We start from the raw sequence: 14,817 nt of genomic DNA, 5'->3' as shown, positions 1-14,817 counted from the left end.
AGAATCTATATTTTCCTTCCTCACATTGTATGATTTTGAAGTCTTTTTTTTTTTTTTTTTTAAACATCTTCATGTTTAGATCTGTATGCTGGCTTATTTGAGTGAGTGCTTTCCAATTGTGGTTTCCTCCATTCTGTTTCTTCTTAGTTTTGTTTTTTTTTTTTTTTTAATTTAGAGAAGCCCTTTCAGTATATCTTTTAGAATGAGTTTAGTATTGCTGTACTCTTAGCTGTTGTTTGTTAGAGAAATTCTTTATTTCTCCTTCTATTTTAAATGATATTCTTGCTGGATAGAGCATTCTAGGTTGCAGATTTTTTCCTTTCAGCACTTTAATAAATCTATCTTGCCACTCCCTCTGGCCTGTAGTGTTTCTATAGAGAAATCAGCTGATAGCCTTATGGGGGTTCCCTTATAATTAACACTTTGCTTTACTTTTGCTGCCTTTAGAATCCTCTGTTTAACTTTCGCCATTTTTATTATAATATGTCTTGGTGTGGTCCTATTTGGGTTCAAATTGTTTGGGGCCCTCTGTGCTTCCTATATCTTGATATCAGTTTCCTTTAGATTTGGAAAGTTTTCAGCCATAATTTCTCCAAATATATTTTCAATCCCCCTATCTTTTTCTTCTCCTTCTGGAATTCCTATTTTGCGTAGATTGGCCTGCTTTATATTATCCCATAAATCTCTTATATTACTTTCATGTTTTTTCACTTGGTTTTCTGTCTGCTGTCCTGATTGGGTGATTTCCCTTATTCTGTCTTCCAAGTCACTAATTTGTTCCTCTGCATTATTCATTCTGCTCTTTAGTGCCTTTAGCTCAGTTTGCATCTCTGTAGATGAATTTTATAATTTTTCTAGGCCCCTCCTTATATTTTCTAGTTCCTTTCTAAAGGAATCTGCATTACTGTTCATATCCTCTCTTAATTTCTTGATATTCCTTCTTAATTCCTTCAGTATTTTCATTATCTCCCTTTTGAACTTAATGTCTGTCAGCCTGCAAAGGTCTGTTTCATTGTTGTCTGCGTAGGGTGAATTCTTATGTTCCTTTAACTGGGATTTGTTTCTAAGCTTCTTCATCTTGCTTATGTTTTTCTCTGAGTTTAGGGAAACCAAACTGTAGTTTTGTAAGGCTACTTCTATGCAAGAGCACCCCTTTGTATTTTTCCGGGGGGTACTATTTATTTTGGTGTGGGAGTTTGAATATTTGCTGTCTCTTTCTTTGGCATGAGCAGGCTGTTATCCCCAGGATGCTCAGTGTGTTTTCAGGGAGAAGGAGGCAATGGGTAGGGTCAGCAGTCAGTGCCTGGTGGCTGGGCTCTCAATAGCAGCAAGGACCTGCAGGAAGGTGGCACAGGCTACTCCTAGTTGCAGGTCCCTGGGAAGTGGTAATGAGCTCTAGGCAGATCTTCAAGGTGACCACAGCATTTGGCAGTAGTAGCAGCAGGGTGCATGAGTTCCCAGGAGAGTGAGTGCAACAACAGCTAGTGTTCATTTGCAATGCCCTCCTCTGAGGTGATTGGAACCGCAGGTGGTACCTGTTCAGGGACCCCTAGTGAGTGCGGGCCATGACCACCTCTGGAGTCAGTGATAATTGCGGTGGTTTGCCCCTGCCACCTGTAGACCATGTATGAAGCACCCCATATCACTTAGCCCACATAGGAGGTGCTGTACAGGCTGCTCCTAGTTGCAGGATCCTGGGAAGTGACAGAGATCAGGCATGTGGGTACTCCCTGGAGCATCCAGCAATGGCAACAGCAGGGCCCGTGTGTTCCCAGGAGTGCAAGAGCACCAACAGGTGGTGTTCGGTCACAGTTCCCTCCTCTTTGGTGCCATTGAGATGATTGGGGCTGCAGGTGATGCCTCTTCACAGACCCCTGTTGGTAGTGGGCCACTGCTACCTCTGGAGCCAGAGATGACTGTGGTGTTTTGCCCCTGCCTCCTGTAGACATGTAAGAAGCACCTCATCCTGCTTAGCCCCACAGGAGGTGCTGCACAAGCAGGTTCCTGGGAAGGGACAATGATCAAGCATCTGGGCCCTGCCCAGAGCATTTGGCAGTGGCAGCAGTGGGGCGACGGGGCGGCGGGGGGTGCTCCCAGGGGAGTGAGAGCAACAACAGGTGGTGTTCCATTGGAATGTCCTCCTTTGTGGTGCCCTCTGAGGTGGTTGGGGCTGCAGGTGATTTTTGTTCAGGTATCCCCAGTGGTGATGGGCCATGCCCACTTCTGGAATCAGAGATAACTGTGGTGATTTGCCCTTGCCACATGCAGACCACGCAAGTACCCTGTCCCACTTAGTCTGCATAGGAGGTGCTGTACCAGCTGCTTCTAGTTGTAGAGTCTTGGGAAGGGACAGTGACCAAGTGTCTGGGCACTGCCCAGAGCGTTTGGCAGTGGCATCTGCAGGGCGGGTGTGTTCCCAGGGGAGTGAAAGCAGTGGCATTTGGTGCTTGATTGCAGTGCCCCCTCTTTATTTTATTTATTTATTTATTTATTTTGCCAACCCCTGAAGTAACTGGGGCCACCCCTCCCTCTGAGAGCCAGTGGGCGCATGCATACACATTTGGGCACAGGGGGTTTCCTATGGCCATCCACCCCTCCTTCTCTTGCCCTCCGAAGCAATGGCACCTTGCCTCTCCTTTGGGCATGGACCTTCTCCCGGGTTCCCTCTACCGTGGCATTCCACTCCCCAGCCCATAGCACACTGTTCCCCCGCTGATGGTGCACCGCTCCATAGCCCCTTAGGCTGTTCCCACACAGCCAGCCCCAGTCCTCTCCCCAGGACCGACCTCTGGAACCTGTCTCAGTGCCCAGCCCCACCTGAGCATCTCGGGCTATGGTGTCTGGGCTAGTGGTTCACATGATCTCATGTCTCTCATTCTGCTTTGCTCTCCTCAGTTCAGCTGCTGCACTTTTCTCAGCAACTTTGAGGTCCCTCCATCTTCGCTGATCTTTCCATCAATTAGGTGGCTTCCCAAGGTGTGGGTTCCTTTCTTCTTCACAGCTCCCTCTTAGGAATGCTGGTCCCATCCTGATTCCTTTTCTCTCTCGGTTTTTTGTTTTTTCTTTTGTTCTACCCAGTTATGTCAAGAGTTCCTTCCCCTTTTTGGAGGTTTAAGTTCTGCCAGCATTCAGTTGATGTTCTGTACGAGAAGTTTTACATGTAGGTATGTTTTTTCAATTTGTTTGTGGGAGAAGGTGAGCACCTCTTATTTTTCTGCTATCTTTCTCCGCCTCCCTGGGTGAGGGTTTTTTCTTTTTCTTTTTCTTTTTATGGCCACACCTGCAGCCTATGGAAGTTCCCAGACCTGGGCTCGAATCTGGAGCTGCAGCTGAGGTCTGTGCCACAGTCAGGGCATCTCCAGATCCAAGCCACATCTTCGACCTACGCTGCAGCTTGCAGCAATGCCAGATCCTTAACATACTGAGCAAGACCAGAGATTGTACCTATATCCTTGCAGAGACTACATCATGTCCTTATCCCATTGAGCCACAGTGGGAACTTCTGGCTTTTGCATTTTGATCAAAATTAAAAATTCCTTTTCTACTCTCACGTTTGTAAAGGAATTTTCCATATTTTCCAACTCTTGCTGCTTGTTTTTCCAAAATTCTATAACCAACTATATTTTAATGGTATTCCTCACTGTCATAAATTTTATACCTAAACTCGCTATTTGAAATTGTTACGCTGTCCACACTAAGAAACCAGATAGCTTCTGGTAGTGAGGGATACTTGTATTTCAGTTGTTTTCTTTTTCTTTGAATCACCATCATCCCATGGCTAATTCTGCTTCATTCATGCTCTATTTCCTCACCTCCCATGTTTTCCCCTAACAAATTCCTCTATGCAAATATCTGCAAATATTTGAGTTATAACTGTTATACTTAACTAATCAGTGTTATACTTAACTAAAAATGACAACAGTTCATTATTGTCATTAAACATCTGGTCTGTTCTGATTTCTAATTGTATCTTAAATATCTTTTTTTAACCATATATTTGTTTGACTCAGGATTCGTATGAAGTTTTTAATTTGCACTTATTTAATAGTTTTTAAATCTTCTATAGATTATATATTCTCCCTTCCTTTCCCTCTTCTCCTTTCAATTCGCTTGTTGAAAAAACAAGGTTAGGTTTGTCCAGATTTTTCTGTAGCCTGAATTTTGTATAATATACAAGGAGTAGTGACTTCTCCGAAATTGGCAGTTGGATCGAGAGACCAGATGAGATTTAGGTTCATGTTGGCAGAGGGGAGAGACAGGATTACTTCTTGGATAGAACAGTATTCTTTCATTAGGAGATATCTGGATGTCCTTTGTAGTTTTATATCTTACATTTAAGTCTTTGCTGTAGTTCATATTTAACCAGATATATAATGTGTGCTATGAGTTGAACTTTGCTTTTGTTTTTCCAAATGGATACCCGGTTGTTCCAACACCATGTTTTGAATAGTCCGTCTTTTCCTCATTAGAGATGCCACCTTTGTCATACACAAAATTCTGTGTATTGGCTTTGTTTCTGGACTTCGAATTCAGGTCATTGTTCTTTTTTTTTTTTCTGCATTAAAGTGCCAGCACCACACTATTTTAATTATTAAGACTTCGTAAGTTTTAATCGCAAGTAGGGCTAGACACTTTTTGTTGTCCCCCAGACCACAGTTTCCTGGTTATTTTGCTCATTTTTCTTTATGAATTTCGGAATTAATTTGTCTTATTAAAAAAAAAAAAACTAGTGCTTTTGGTGGATTATAAAGTAAGAAAATTAAAATCTTTTTGATGTTGTCTTTCTTCCCAGAAATATTTATCTTTCTGGTTGTTAAAGTCTTGTGTCTTTCAATGGTGTTTTGTTCATTTAGTTATTTAAAATACATCAAAATAACATACATGCTATTGGTGAAGTTTAAAAGTTCTAACATATTACAGAAATTAGATCACTGTTTACTAAGCATTTTAAGGATCATAAACACTTTAATAGATTAAAAAATTGTTTAGTCTTTCCTTTTAAAACTGTGTGTGTGTGTGTGTGTGTGTGTGTGTGTATAGTTTCAGGGAAATTCCTAAAACCCTTTATGTATTCTGAGTAAGGAATCCCCTCCTAGGTGGGTGAGAAATCAACAAATTACATTTTGCCTTTTAACTAAATGTTTGACAACTGCTTTCAGAAAGACATGTTATAGTTGTAGTACTGTTTGGATAAAACAGGCTTCATTGGTTAACAAGGATAGACATTGATGAATAGAGAAGAGAACAAAGGGGATTAAATGATTTCACAAGTTCTTTTGAATTAGAATGACTGTGATGTGGCTAGAAATCTAACAGGCATTAGAGGGTAGTTGTGAACAATTTTGCAGAGACTTCAAGTTAACTAATACAATTACTTAATTTAAAAACTTAGTGATGTATGGCTGGAAGTTAACATTTTTGAACCCCATATATGTGGTCTGGTGTAAATATAGGTGATGTAGGTGATTGCTATATAGATGGTAAATGTAAATGATGAGCTGTAAGCTCTTTGTCTAATGAGATAGCCATACTTTACACAGACTTAAATTTTAACATTTAAACTTAAGACACTACTACTCTTTATGCCTATTTAAAATTTGGTTTTAGTATTCTGCTTTTTTTAACAGTAGTATCTTTAGAAATTCTTTTAGAATTACATTTGTCACGAGTACAGTGAATTTTTAGCATCTGTTTCCTATTCAAGAAAATACAAAGAAAGGATTAATCTCCCGTTATTTTTGTGAAGCAAAATATGAGTGCTGTCGGTTTAATTGCTGACATGGGAATATCTAATTTCCTAGTAGCTGGAGGCATGTTGTTACTGAAATAAAATAAAAATTAATATTTTAAAAGATGCTTCAAATCAGTAGCACAGACATTTATTTAATGAGTGTTGTCATGCTTATTTATACATTCCTGCACAGAATTAGAGTTTTTGATGCAAATAGATGACTAGACTTTTATATTTTGAGTTTCTTTCTTTGAAGAAAAGAATGAAACTTCCGAAATGATACTGTTTCCCAGTCTTTCACAATTCTTTATTGATGGATTCTTAACACAACTTATTTAAAGAAGGTAGTATGCTGGTTTGGGCTTAAAGTTTTAAGTATAAAAATAATTAAAACTAGGAGTTCCCGTCGTGGCGCAGTGGTTAACGAATCTGACTGAGAACCATGAGGTTGCGGGTTCGATCCCTGGCCTCGCCCAGTGGGTGAAGGATCTGGCGTTGCCGTGAGCCGTGGTGTAGGTTGCAGACGCGGCTCGGATCCTGCATTGCTGTGGCTGTGGTGTAGGCCGGTGGCTACAGCTCTGATTCAACCCCTCGCCTGGGAACCTCCATATGCCGTGGGAGCAGCCCTAGAAAAGACAAAAAAATAATAATAATAATTAGAACTAATAACACTTATACCTAATCAAGTATCATGTCTGACACTATAGTAAGGATAGTTTTTTCCCCCCTATAAAGACTAACCTGAATTTATGTATTATCTTTAGCAGTGGAAATAGTTAACAAGCATGGGTTTAGGAGACAAACCAGAGGATCCCACATTTCCTGCTGTGTGAATTTAGCCAAATATTGTTTGCATCTGTGTACCTCATTTTCTCACTTAGAAATTGGAGATAATGTCAACAATCTCATAGAATCAGTTTGAGAATTTAAATTAAATGATACATATAAAACGCTTTGATTTCCATGCAGTATACAGTCAATGGGGGATGTAACAAATAACTGTACACAGATAAGTGCTATTATTTCACGCTATTTTAGGAGTTCATTAATTTATTCCTGTTTTGATCCCAGTACTCAAAACCTTTTTTAAACTTGGGAATTGCCGTCATACTTGCCTATGGAAAATAATTCTCATTACTTCATTGTTTATCTACAGCCATTATCTTAAAATGAAAAAGCTACTTTTAGAGTGCTTGCTGTGTGCCAAGAATTGTGGTGAGATACACATTGCTTTATTTAACCCTCAGTTCATTTAAGCAGTACATATTAGTACTGTTTTATACTCAAGGAAACTGAAATCCAAAGAAGTTATATACTAAGTTGCCCAAAACTACATAGAAAAGTAGTGATGGAGCCTTCCCCTTAACCATTATGGAAGGCTACCTCTATTTACTAATCTTGCTCCCCCAGTGACTGCAATCTTCTTTTCATTCTTTCTTTATACTTGTTTTATTCATCTTTGTGACTTTACAAGATTTGTGAGTGGTTAGAACATAGCGTGGCCCAACAAAGGAGTGGGCAAAGGATAGGGTGGAGGTATTGATTGTTTGAGCGAAGAAGGCTAATTTTTAACATCTTGAAGAATAATTTGGAAGGTCTTTTTAAGCTAAGTATTCAAATTTTTAAAGTTTATTATATCTTTGAAACATATACACAAATAACTTTAAATCTTCCACCCAAATTTAAAAGCTGATATTCAAATGTTTTGCTTCAGGAGTTTCCACTTTGGCACAGCAGGTTAAGGATCCAGCGTTGTCTCTGCAGTGGCTCAGGTCACTGCTGAGGCGCAGGTTTGATCCTAAGCCTGCAGCAGTGGGTTAAGGATCCAGCGTTGCTGCAGCTGAATCAGCATAGGTCACAGCTGTGGCTCAGATTCAGTCCCTGGCCCAGGAACTTCCGTATGCTGTGGGTGTAGCCAAAAAAAAAATAAAATAAATTATGTATATGTGGCTTCATACCAGCCTTCCTACCCCCTACCACCACCACATCATCTGCAGTCCCTTGTAGAGAACTCAGTGCTGTCCTAAAGTTAAGTTAGGTAGTGTATATCAGTTCCATAGATGGGTGATGATAGATACATAATACATGTACAGGTGTAGGTTATTTTTTTTCTTTCACTGTTACAAACTGTAGAGAAATTAGATGCTTGTATATGTCTGATTTCTTATGTACACATGTAAGAAGAGTTCCTAAGACACAAAAAAAAACCCTTAAACTTCAAAGAGAAAAGTGCAGCTGTAATCAGACTTAAGGCTTCTAGAAAGTGTAGCAAGATAAAATGAACAAAGTGAAGAACAGGCCACTTGGAAAATATTTGCAGCCTTGTAACCAACAAAGGACTAATACCCAAATTATACAGAATTCTTATAATCAGTTGGTCAAGTTTTATGTTTGTACCTTAGATCACAGATACTAACTATAACTAGCCCTGGGAACTTATTGTCTGGTATATCAATATGTTAAGATGTAAGTTACAGATCTCCCAGTATTATTGTGGATTTGTCCGTTTGTTATATTTTCCTGGTGAATTATTTTTTATTATGTAATGATTTCTCTTTGCACTTGTGGTGGTTACTAATGAATTTGGACTCGTTCGTATTTTAGTGCTTTCCAAGTGTTATGCTTTTTTTTTGGTTTTCTCCCTAGACCCCACCCACCTTCTGCCCTCCTCTTCCAGTTCTCCTCCCTCCCCCAGTCCTTCACGCTTAAGTGTTGCTCTGGTGTTCTTCATTCCTTTTTCCCACTTTCTCCACTCATTTGGAAGTTACACATTCTCTTTTAGTGCTACTTAGTTCTACATGGTTTCTCTACTCAAAATTAAATTTTGCATATATATATATCACATATATAAAATGTGTGCAGTATATATATATATATATATATATATATATATATATCACAACTTACTTTGATTTATCTATATATAGTTTACCGTTCTCCTTGCTCGCTCCACACCTACCTTCTGGGATCAGTTTCATTTTTATCAAAGAATATGTGATTTCTCTTTAACCTCCACATTTAGGAATGAGGATATTGTCATGTGAAGTCACAGTTGCAGGGCTGACAGTAGACCCCATGTCATCTTGCCTCCAAGTTTCTTGTCCCTGTGTAGAGTTGTTATTCTTACATAACACTGGATCTTTCATAAAGACAAATGGGAATTTAACAACAAATAAAGGTAATATTTCCAATCAACTTGGGAAAAGTAAATGTTAATAAAAATGGTTAGCTATATGGGAGAGAAATACATCTGAATCTCTACTGCATTGACCTTGGGCAATTTATTTAACCTCTCCCGGTTTTACTGTTATCTTCAAATGAAAATGAGAATACCTCCCTGCAGGATTAAATGAGAGTAATCCATGTAAAGTGCTTAGTACAACAAATGATACATAAGAATCATTTAATAGACAGAAGTTAAAATAATTTTTTCCAAAATCATGGACTTGGAAAATAGACTTGTGGTTGCTGAGGGGGAGGGGGAGGGAGAAGGATGGACTGGGAGCTTGGGGTTAACAGATGCAGACTATTTCCTTTGGAATGGATTAACAATGAGATCCTGCTGTGTAGCACTGGGAACTATGTCTAATCACTTATGATGAAGCATGATAATGTGAGAAAATAGAATGTGTACATGTATGTGTAACTGGGTCACCATGCTGTACAGTAGGAAAAGAATTGGGGAAATAACTATTAAAAATAATAACCAAAAAATAATCTTTTCCTTCATCATTATTTCTTCTTAATCTACATGTAAGTTTAATTATCCCAAGTCTGTTAGGTGCCCAGGGGGATCACTTAAAAAGATGGCTTGACTGCATAATTTTAGGTTGGGGTGCAAAACCGTCGGTGCTGAATAAGTATTGCGGTAGTAGCATTACAAGTAAAATGATGGTTGGAATATTTGAGTGGAAATACGATTTTTGTAATGGACTCAGGACTTAATGATACAGGCTATTTGCCAAGTCTGTTGACTGTACAGAGAATTGTTGATACGCAGCCAACCTTCCTAGGAGGTACCAAAGTCAATCCAGTGGTATTTGAATGTCTATTCTTTCCCATTACTCTCATATATCCAGTAAGAATTATTTCTGTTTTGGTCATAATGACAGTTACTGAAAATTAAATTTCAAATAGTAAGCTCTTACAGTTAAAACAACTAGAAACTGAAAAAAAAATTTTTTTGTTTTTGGTCTTTTTGCCATTTCTTGGGCCGCTCCCGCGGCATATGGAGTTTCCCAGGCTAGGGGTCTAATCGGAGCTGTAGCTGCCAGCCTACGCCAGAGTCACAGCAATGCAGCATCCAAGCTGCGTCTGCGACCTACACCACAGCTCACCACAACACCGGATCGTTTAACCCACTGAGCAAGGGCAGGGATCGAACCTGTAACCTCATGGTTCCTAGTCGGATTCGTTAACCACCGTGCCACGATGGGAACTCCTGAAAATATTTTCTAATCATTCTCCTTTCATGCTGTTCCAATATGCTTAAGTTTCTTTAATTCTAAGCAGAGTGGTTGGATATATCTTTTGCAGTATATTTTACATTTGTTTTTTAAGCATGTTTTATGTTTAAGGTGGATAGGCATGTGGACCTGCTAGAAGTTGCCCAGGAAACTGATGGGTTTTCAGGAAGTGACCTAAAAGAGATGTGTCGAGATGCTGCCCTCCTCTGTGTCAGGGAATATGTTAATTCTACATCGGAAGAAAGGTATGTGTATTTAGAGTCGATATCTTAATATTTGTCAAACTTGTAGAACTTTTTAGGTTAGTGTCTTTTAAATTTCCTTTATAATACCAACTCTGCTTATGGAGTAAAAGTTAAGTTGGAATTAAAAATTCCCTTAACTTTTAATTTATTGTCTTTTTTCTGAAGAGGAATTCTAGAAATGAATTTGTAAGGGGAGATGGTTATGGGAGCATCTGGAATGAAGAGAAAAAAAGTAAAAACTTAATTTCTACTGAAAATCCATAAAATGGATCAGAGAAAGCTGGCAGAAACTTAAGGCTTGCCTAGCTCTACCAGGCTGACAGCTGTTCTAGTATCCCTAGATTTTGTATTTTAAATTTTTAAAATTCATTTCATATGGAAGTGTGTGCCTTGTCTTCCAGAAATTTTGCATTTATCGGAGCATGAGGACATTCCTGTGGACTAGACTTCAACTTGTTAATGTATTTAATAAAAAAGTCATTTGTCATTGCAGCAAACTTTACTTGAAACCAGTTCCAAAGTGTTATGAGCTTGAGAAACCAATTTTGTACCAGCCATATTAGTGAATTATGAAATAACTCAGTCCTGGTGAATCCATGTCCCCCTGTTTCCCGTGAGACCACTTGCTTTGAACCAGTGTAACACTACATTTCTAAACCCCTGTTCAAAATACCAACCTCCTCTAACCTAGAGTTTGGTGACTCTTAGCAAACAGTTATACTCTGAGGGCTTGTGTTGAATGAATTCTCTACCACTCACCCCCTTGTTTCTTAGTCTCCCTTCATCCTCTGAGGATTTCACTCCAGGGGACCTGGATTTGCCAGTCTTCTTCATGTTTTCAGTTACATTGCAATGCCATAGAAAGCTTTGCTTAAAAAAAAGTTTTTCTTGGTGTAGAAAGGATTGTATGAAAGCTACACTGTTAACCAGTAACTATGCCTGCACTAGTTCTGGACCATAACCTTAGTGCACCCTTGAGTCTCTTTGTGGAGAGGGTCACTCTGTTTATTTGTTGCCAGATTAATCCACCTACTCTAGCTCCAAATTTGGGAATACTTTTGACTTTTGTAGCCGAGAACCTACCTTCTGTAGATTTTTATTCTTACGTATAAGTTAAGAGGGGAGGGGGGATGATCTATGAATAAATTTTGCTTAAATTAATTATGTTAATGAAAATTCTGTTAGTCTGTTGTCCTATAAAGCCCTGAAAATTTTATATTCCAGTATGAAATATCTGGGTAATCAGAGTTCCCGTCTTGGCGCAGCACAAACGAATCCAACTAGGAACCATGAGGTTTCAGGTTCGATCCTTGGCCTCGCCCAGTAGGTTAAGGATCCAGCCTTGCCGTGAGCTATGGTGTGGGTCACAGATGCAGCTCGGATCTGGCGTTGCTGTGGCTGTGGCATAGGCCGGCAGCTGTAGCTCCAGTTGGACCTGGGAATCTCCATATGCTTCAGGCGCAGCCCTAAAAAAAACAAAAGACAAAAAAAAAAAAAAAAAATCTGGGTAGTGGATTATGTTATCATAACTTTTTCCCTGATTTTTTTCCCCTAAGTGTATATTACAAAGGAGATATTACATATTGGATTATATTTTTCTCCTTATTAAAGTGAGGAGGACCTAAGAGTAATTGATTTTTGTTAACAGCAAATAATTTTATTTTCAGTTTTTCAGAAGCTAAGCATGTAAGTGAATAGATACCCAACTACTGCTTTTTTTTTTTTTTTTTTTTTTTAGCTTTTTAGGGCCATACACACAGCATATGGAGATTCCCAGGCTGGGGTTCCAATCTGAGCTACAGCTGCCAGCCTACACCACAGCTACAGCAACACGGGATCTGAGCTGCGTCTGCGACCTATGCCACAGCTCACAGCAACGCTGTATCCTTAACCCACTGAGCGAGGCCAGGGATCGAACCCACAACCTCATGATTCCTGGTCAGATTTGTTTCTGCTGTGCCACAACAGCACTCTGATACCCGACTACTACTTTTTAATTCCAGTTTTCATGGGAATAACTTTTGATTCCTTGATGAGAATTTTAATCCCATTTAGATCGACTGACCCACCTTTATATTCTCATAGTGAAGTACTTGATTTTTAGTTACCCTAGCTATAATAGTTAGAGCCAGCCATTTTAGCTTCCTACCTTTCAACAGTCAGTGCTTTTTAAAAATTTCTAAAGACATATATATGCATAGATTGATCCCTCAGAAGAATTTTCACGAAATTCTTAATTGTGGTTGTATCTTGGATGGGAAAAAATTTTTCCTTTTTTTTTTTTTTTTTTGGGTCTTGGTAAAATATTTTAAGACGTGTATTGTGAAGTTATTTAAATATTTGGTGGTGGGTTTTTTTTTTTGTTTTTTTTTTTTTTCATTTTAGCCATGATGAAGATGAAATTCGACCTGTACAACAACAGGACCTACATCGGGCAATTGAGAAGATGAAGAAATCAAAGGATGCAGCATTTCAGAATGTTTTAACACACGTTTGTTTAGATTAAGAGTAAAGAGCATTTGTATAGTTCAGCGTGATCTAGTTTGGTATGCCCTCTCATCATTAGTGGAAATAGAATGGAAGGAGGAAGTGTGTTCTTTAAACAGTGAGGGAGTTCTTTGTTAGTGACACTGGTTTTATACTCTGAATTCTAAGTTATTGAGATATAGTTGTTATATAAATGGTATTACTACTTAATGAAAAATCATGAGGAGGAACAATTTAATCAACCTGAGTGTGGGTGCTTGTGTTTGACCTCTTTAGCCATATGTTGCAGCCTTATAGTGTCTAAGCTGGTCTTAAAGTAACAAATGATTCACTGAGTCATTAGTGAGAATTGGGGATGTGGTTTAAGTGCTGGTTTCTAGGAATGTGTGTGTATGTGTGTGTGTGTATATTAAATGTATATATTCACACATTTTATATTGACATTCTGTAGATAGGTTTGAATACAGAAACTTTTTTTTACCCCAACTACTGAATCAAAAAGTACCAAGTAGCAGATAGCAAAACTAAGGTTAATGGTTGTGTCTGAAAGGTACAGTGATTCAGCCCTTTCTAGTTGTTACTTGTTTCAGTTTTTTTTTAAGTTGATTGTTTCTCTGCAGTTGAATAGCTGGAGTCAGCCACGTCTGAATACTTAGATTTGGCTCAATTATGGATGTCAGGATAATCAAATAAAAATACTTGTTCAGTAGTCAGCATTGAATGGTTGTCAGGCACTTGTGTGATCAGCACTGATTTCATCTCTTTCTGCAAACACACTGAGTAGAGACATTTTTTAAATTGATATATATAAAGGTGGATTGAAAGCCTTTCAAAAGAATGGCTTTGAAAAACCTCAGTGCCATTCAGTACATGTATGTGACTTTCATTTCCTTATTTAATGTAACAGTTCTGTTGTTTTAAGCATGGTTTTTTAATATTTTAAATTTATATGTTCTTTAATTGTGGTCAGATATAATTTGGTCACTAAAAATGAAATGATAGTTAAAAACAACTAGCTGTTACTACACGTGCTAAAAATACCCATTTTGTAATTTTAATTTTTTGTTTCTTAGCATATTATAAGTTATGCCCTACTTAATACAAATATACACATCAAAATCCCCATATTGTATTTGTAGTCATTTGTGCTATGTGTGCAAAATATGACATTTTCTTGTCCAAAATTTCACTAACCAGAATTCTGTTACAGGCACTTAAACACCAAGCATAAGGAAAATGGCACAATATGATCTTGAGGTGCCCTCTGAATCATCAGAAAGATTAAATCATGCTTCATACATCTTTGTTTTTATTGTATTTTTTTGAAAATTTTCAATCTTTATTCATGAGTTACTGGGTTAATTTCTTTGATAATTTAAGTCTCTTCTTGGAACCCATGGGACAGTTTGTTCTTTAATTGTTGTGCTCTGAATGGTAGGGTAGAGGTTCAGGTTTTGAAAAATTGTGAAGATGATTGAAAAATTGAGTACAAAACACAAGATACCAAAAATAAAATTGTCTCCATTTTTAATAACTATATTATGCTATTATTTTATAAATATGTAATAAAGAGGTCCCTCTTGAGTTTTTCTCTACTTATGCCTTGGTCTTTTTCAGTCATGTAAAACCTTATAGGGTTGTTTTGGTTTATAAAACTTGCCTTCGGACTGTTTTTATCTTGCTATATAACTTTTATAGCATACATTCTAGTGTCTAGTCATTATTTTGTTTCAGTATAAATTTCAGTAGTCACTTAATTTTAATTTGATGTCATATTGATCAAAATAAGGGGGTGATATCTCTCTTCATGCCTTTTTTTTTTTCCTTTTTCGACTGCGCCTGTGGCATATGGAAGTTCCCAGCCAGGGATTGAATGGATGCAAATCAC

The 14,817-nt window shown here is 38.2% G+C and overlaps 1 protein-coding gene across 4 annotated transcripts in view; it reads left to right on the top strand.

Annotated features, from left to right (window-relative positions):
• ATAD1 (ATPase family AAA domain containing 1) overlaps positions 1-14,524 on the top strand; it is a 71,218-nt gene extending 56,694 nt beyond the window's left edge. For all 4 annotated transcript variants that reach the window (XM_005671257.4, XM_001927977.5, XM_013983524.3 and 1 more), the window contains exons 9-10: positions 10,309-10,442; positions 12,828-14,524. In XM_005671257.4, the coding sequence (XP_005671314.1) occupies positions 10,309-10,442; positions 12,828-12,948 (255 nt within the window). In that variant the 3' untranslated portion in view covers positions 12,949-14,524. The remainder of the gene's footprint in view (positions 1-10,308; positions 10,443-12,827) is intronic.
• The last annotated feature ends 293 nt before the right edge of the window (positions 14,525-14,817 follow it).

The sequence above is a fragment of the Sus scrofa genome, chromosome 14 (genome assembly GCF_054392235.1).
Source record: "Sus scrofa isolate SSC_HxYL_T2T_F1_AM1 chromosome 14, Sscrofa_HxYL_maternal_Yorkshire_Landrace_v2.0, whole genome shotgun sequence".
Taxonomy (NCBI): domain Eukaryota; kingdom Metazoa; phylum Chordata; class Mammalia; order Artiodactyla; family Suidae; genus Sus; species Sus scrofa.
Note: the sequence above shows the minus strand (reverse complement) of the source record. Positions and strands in the feature narration are given on the sequence as shown.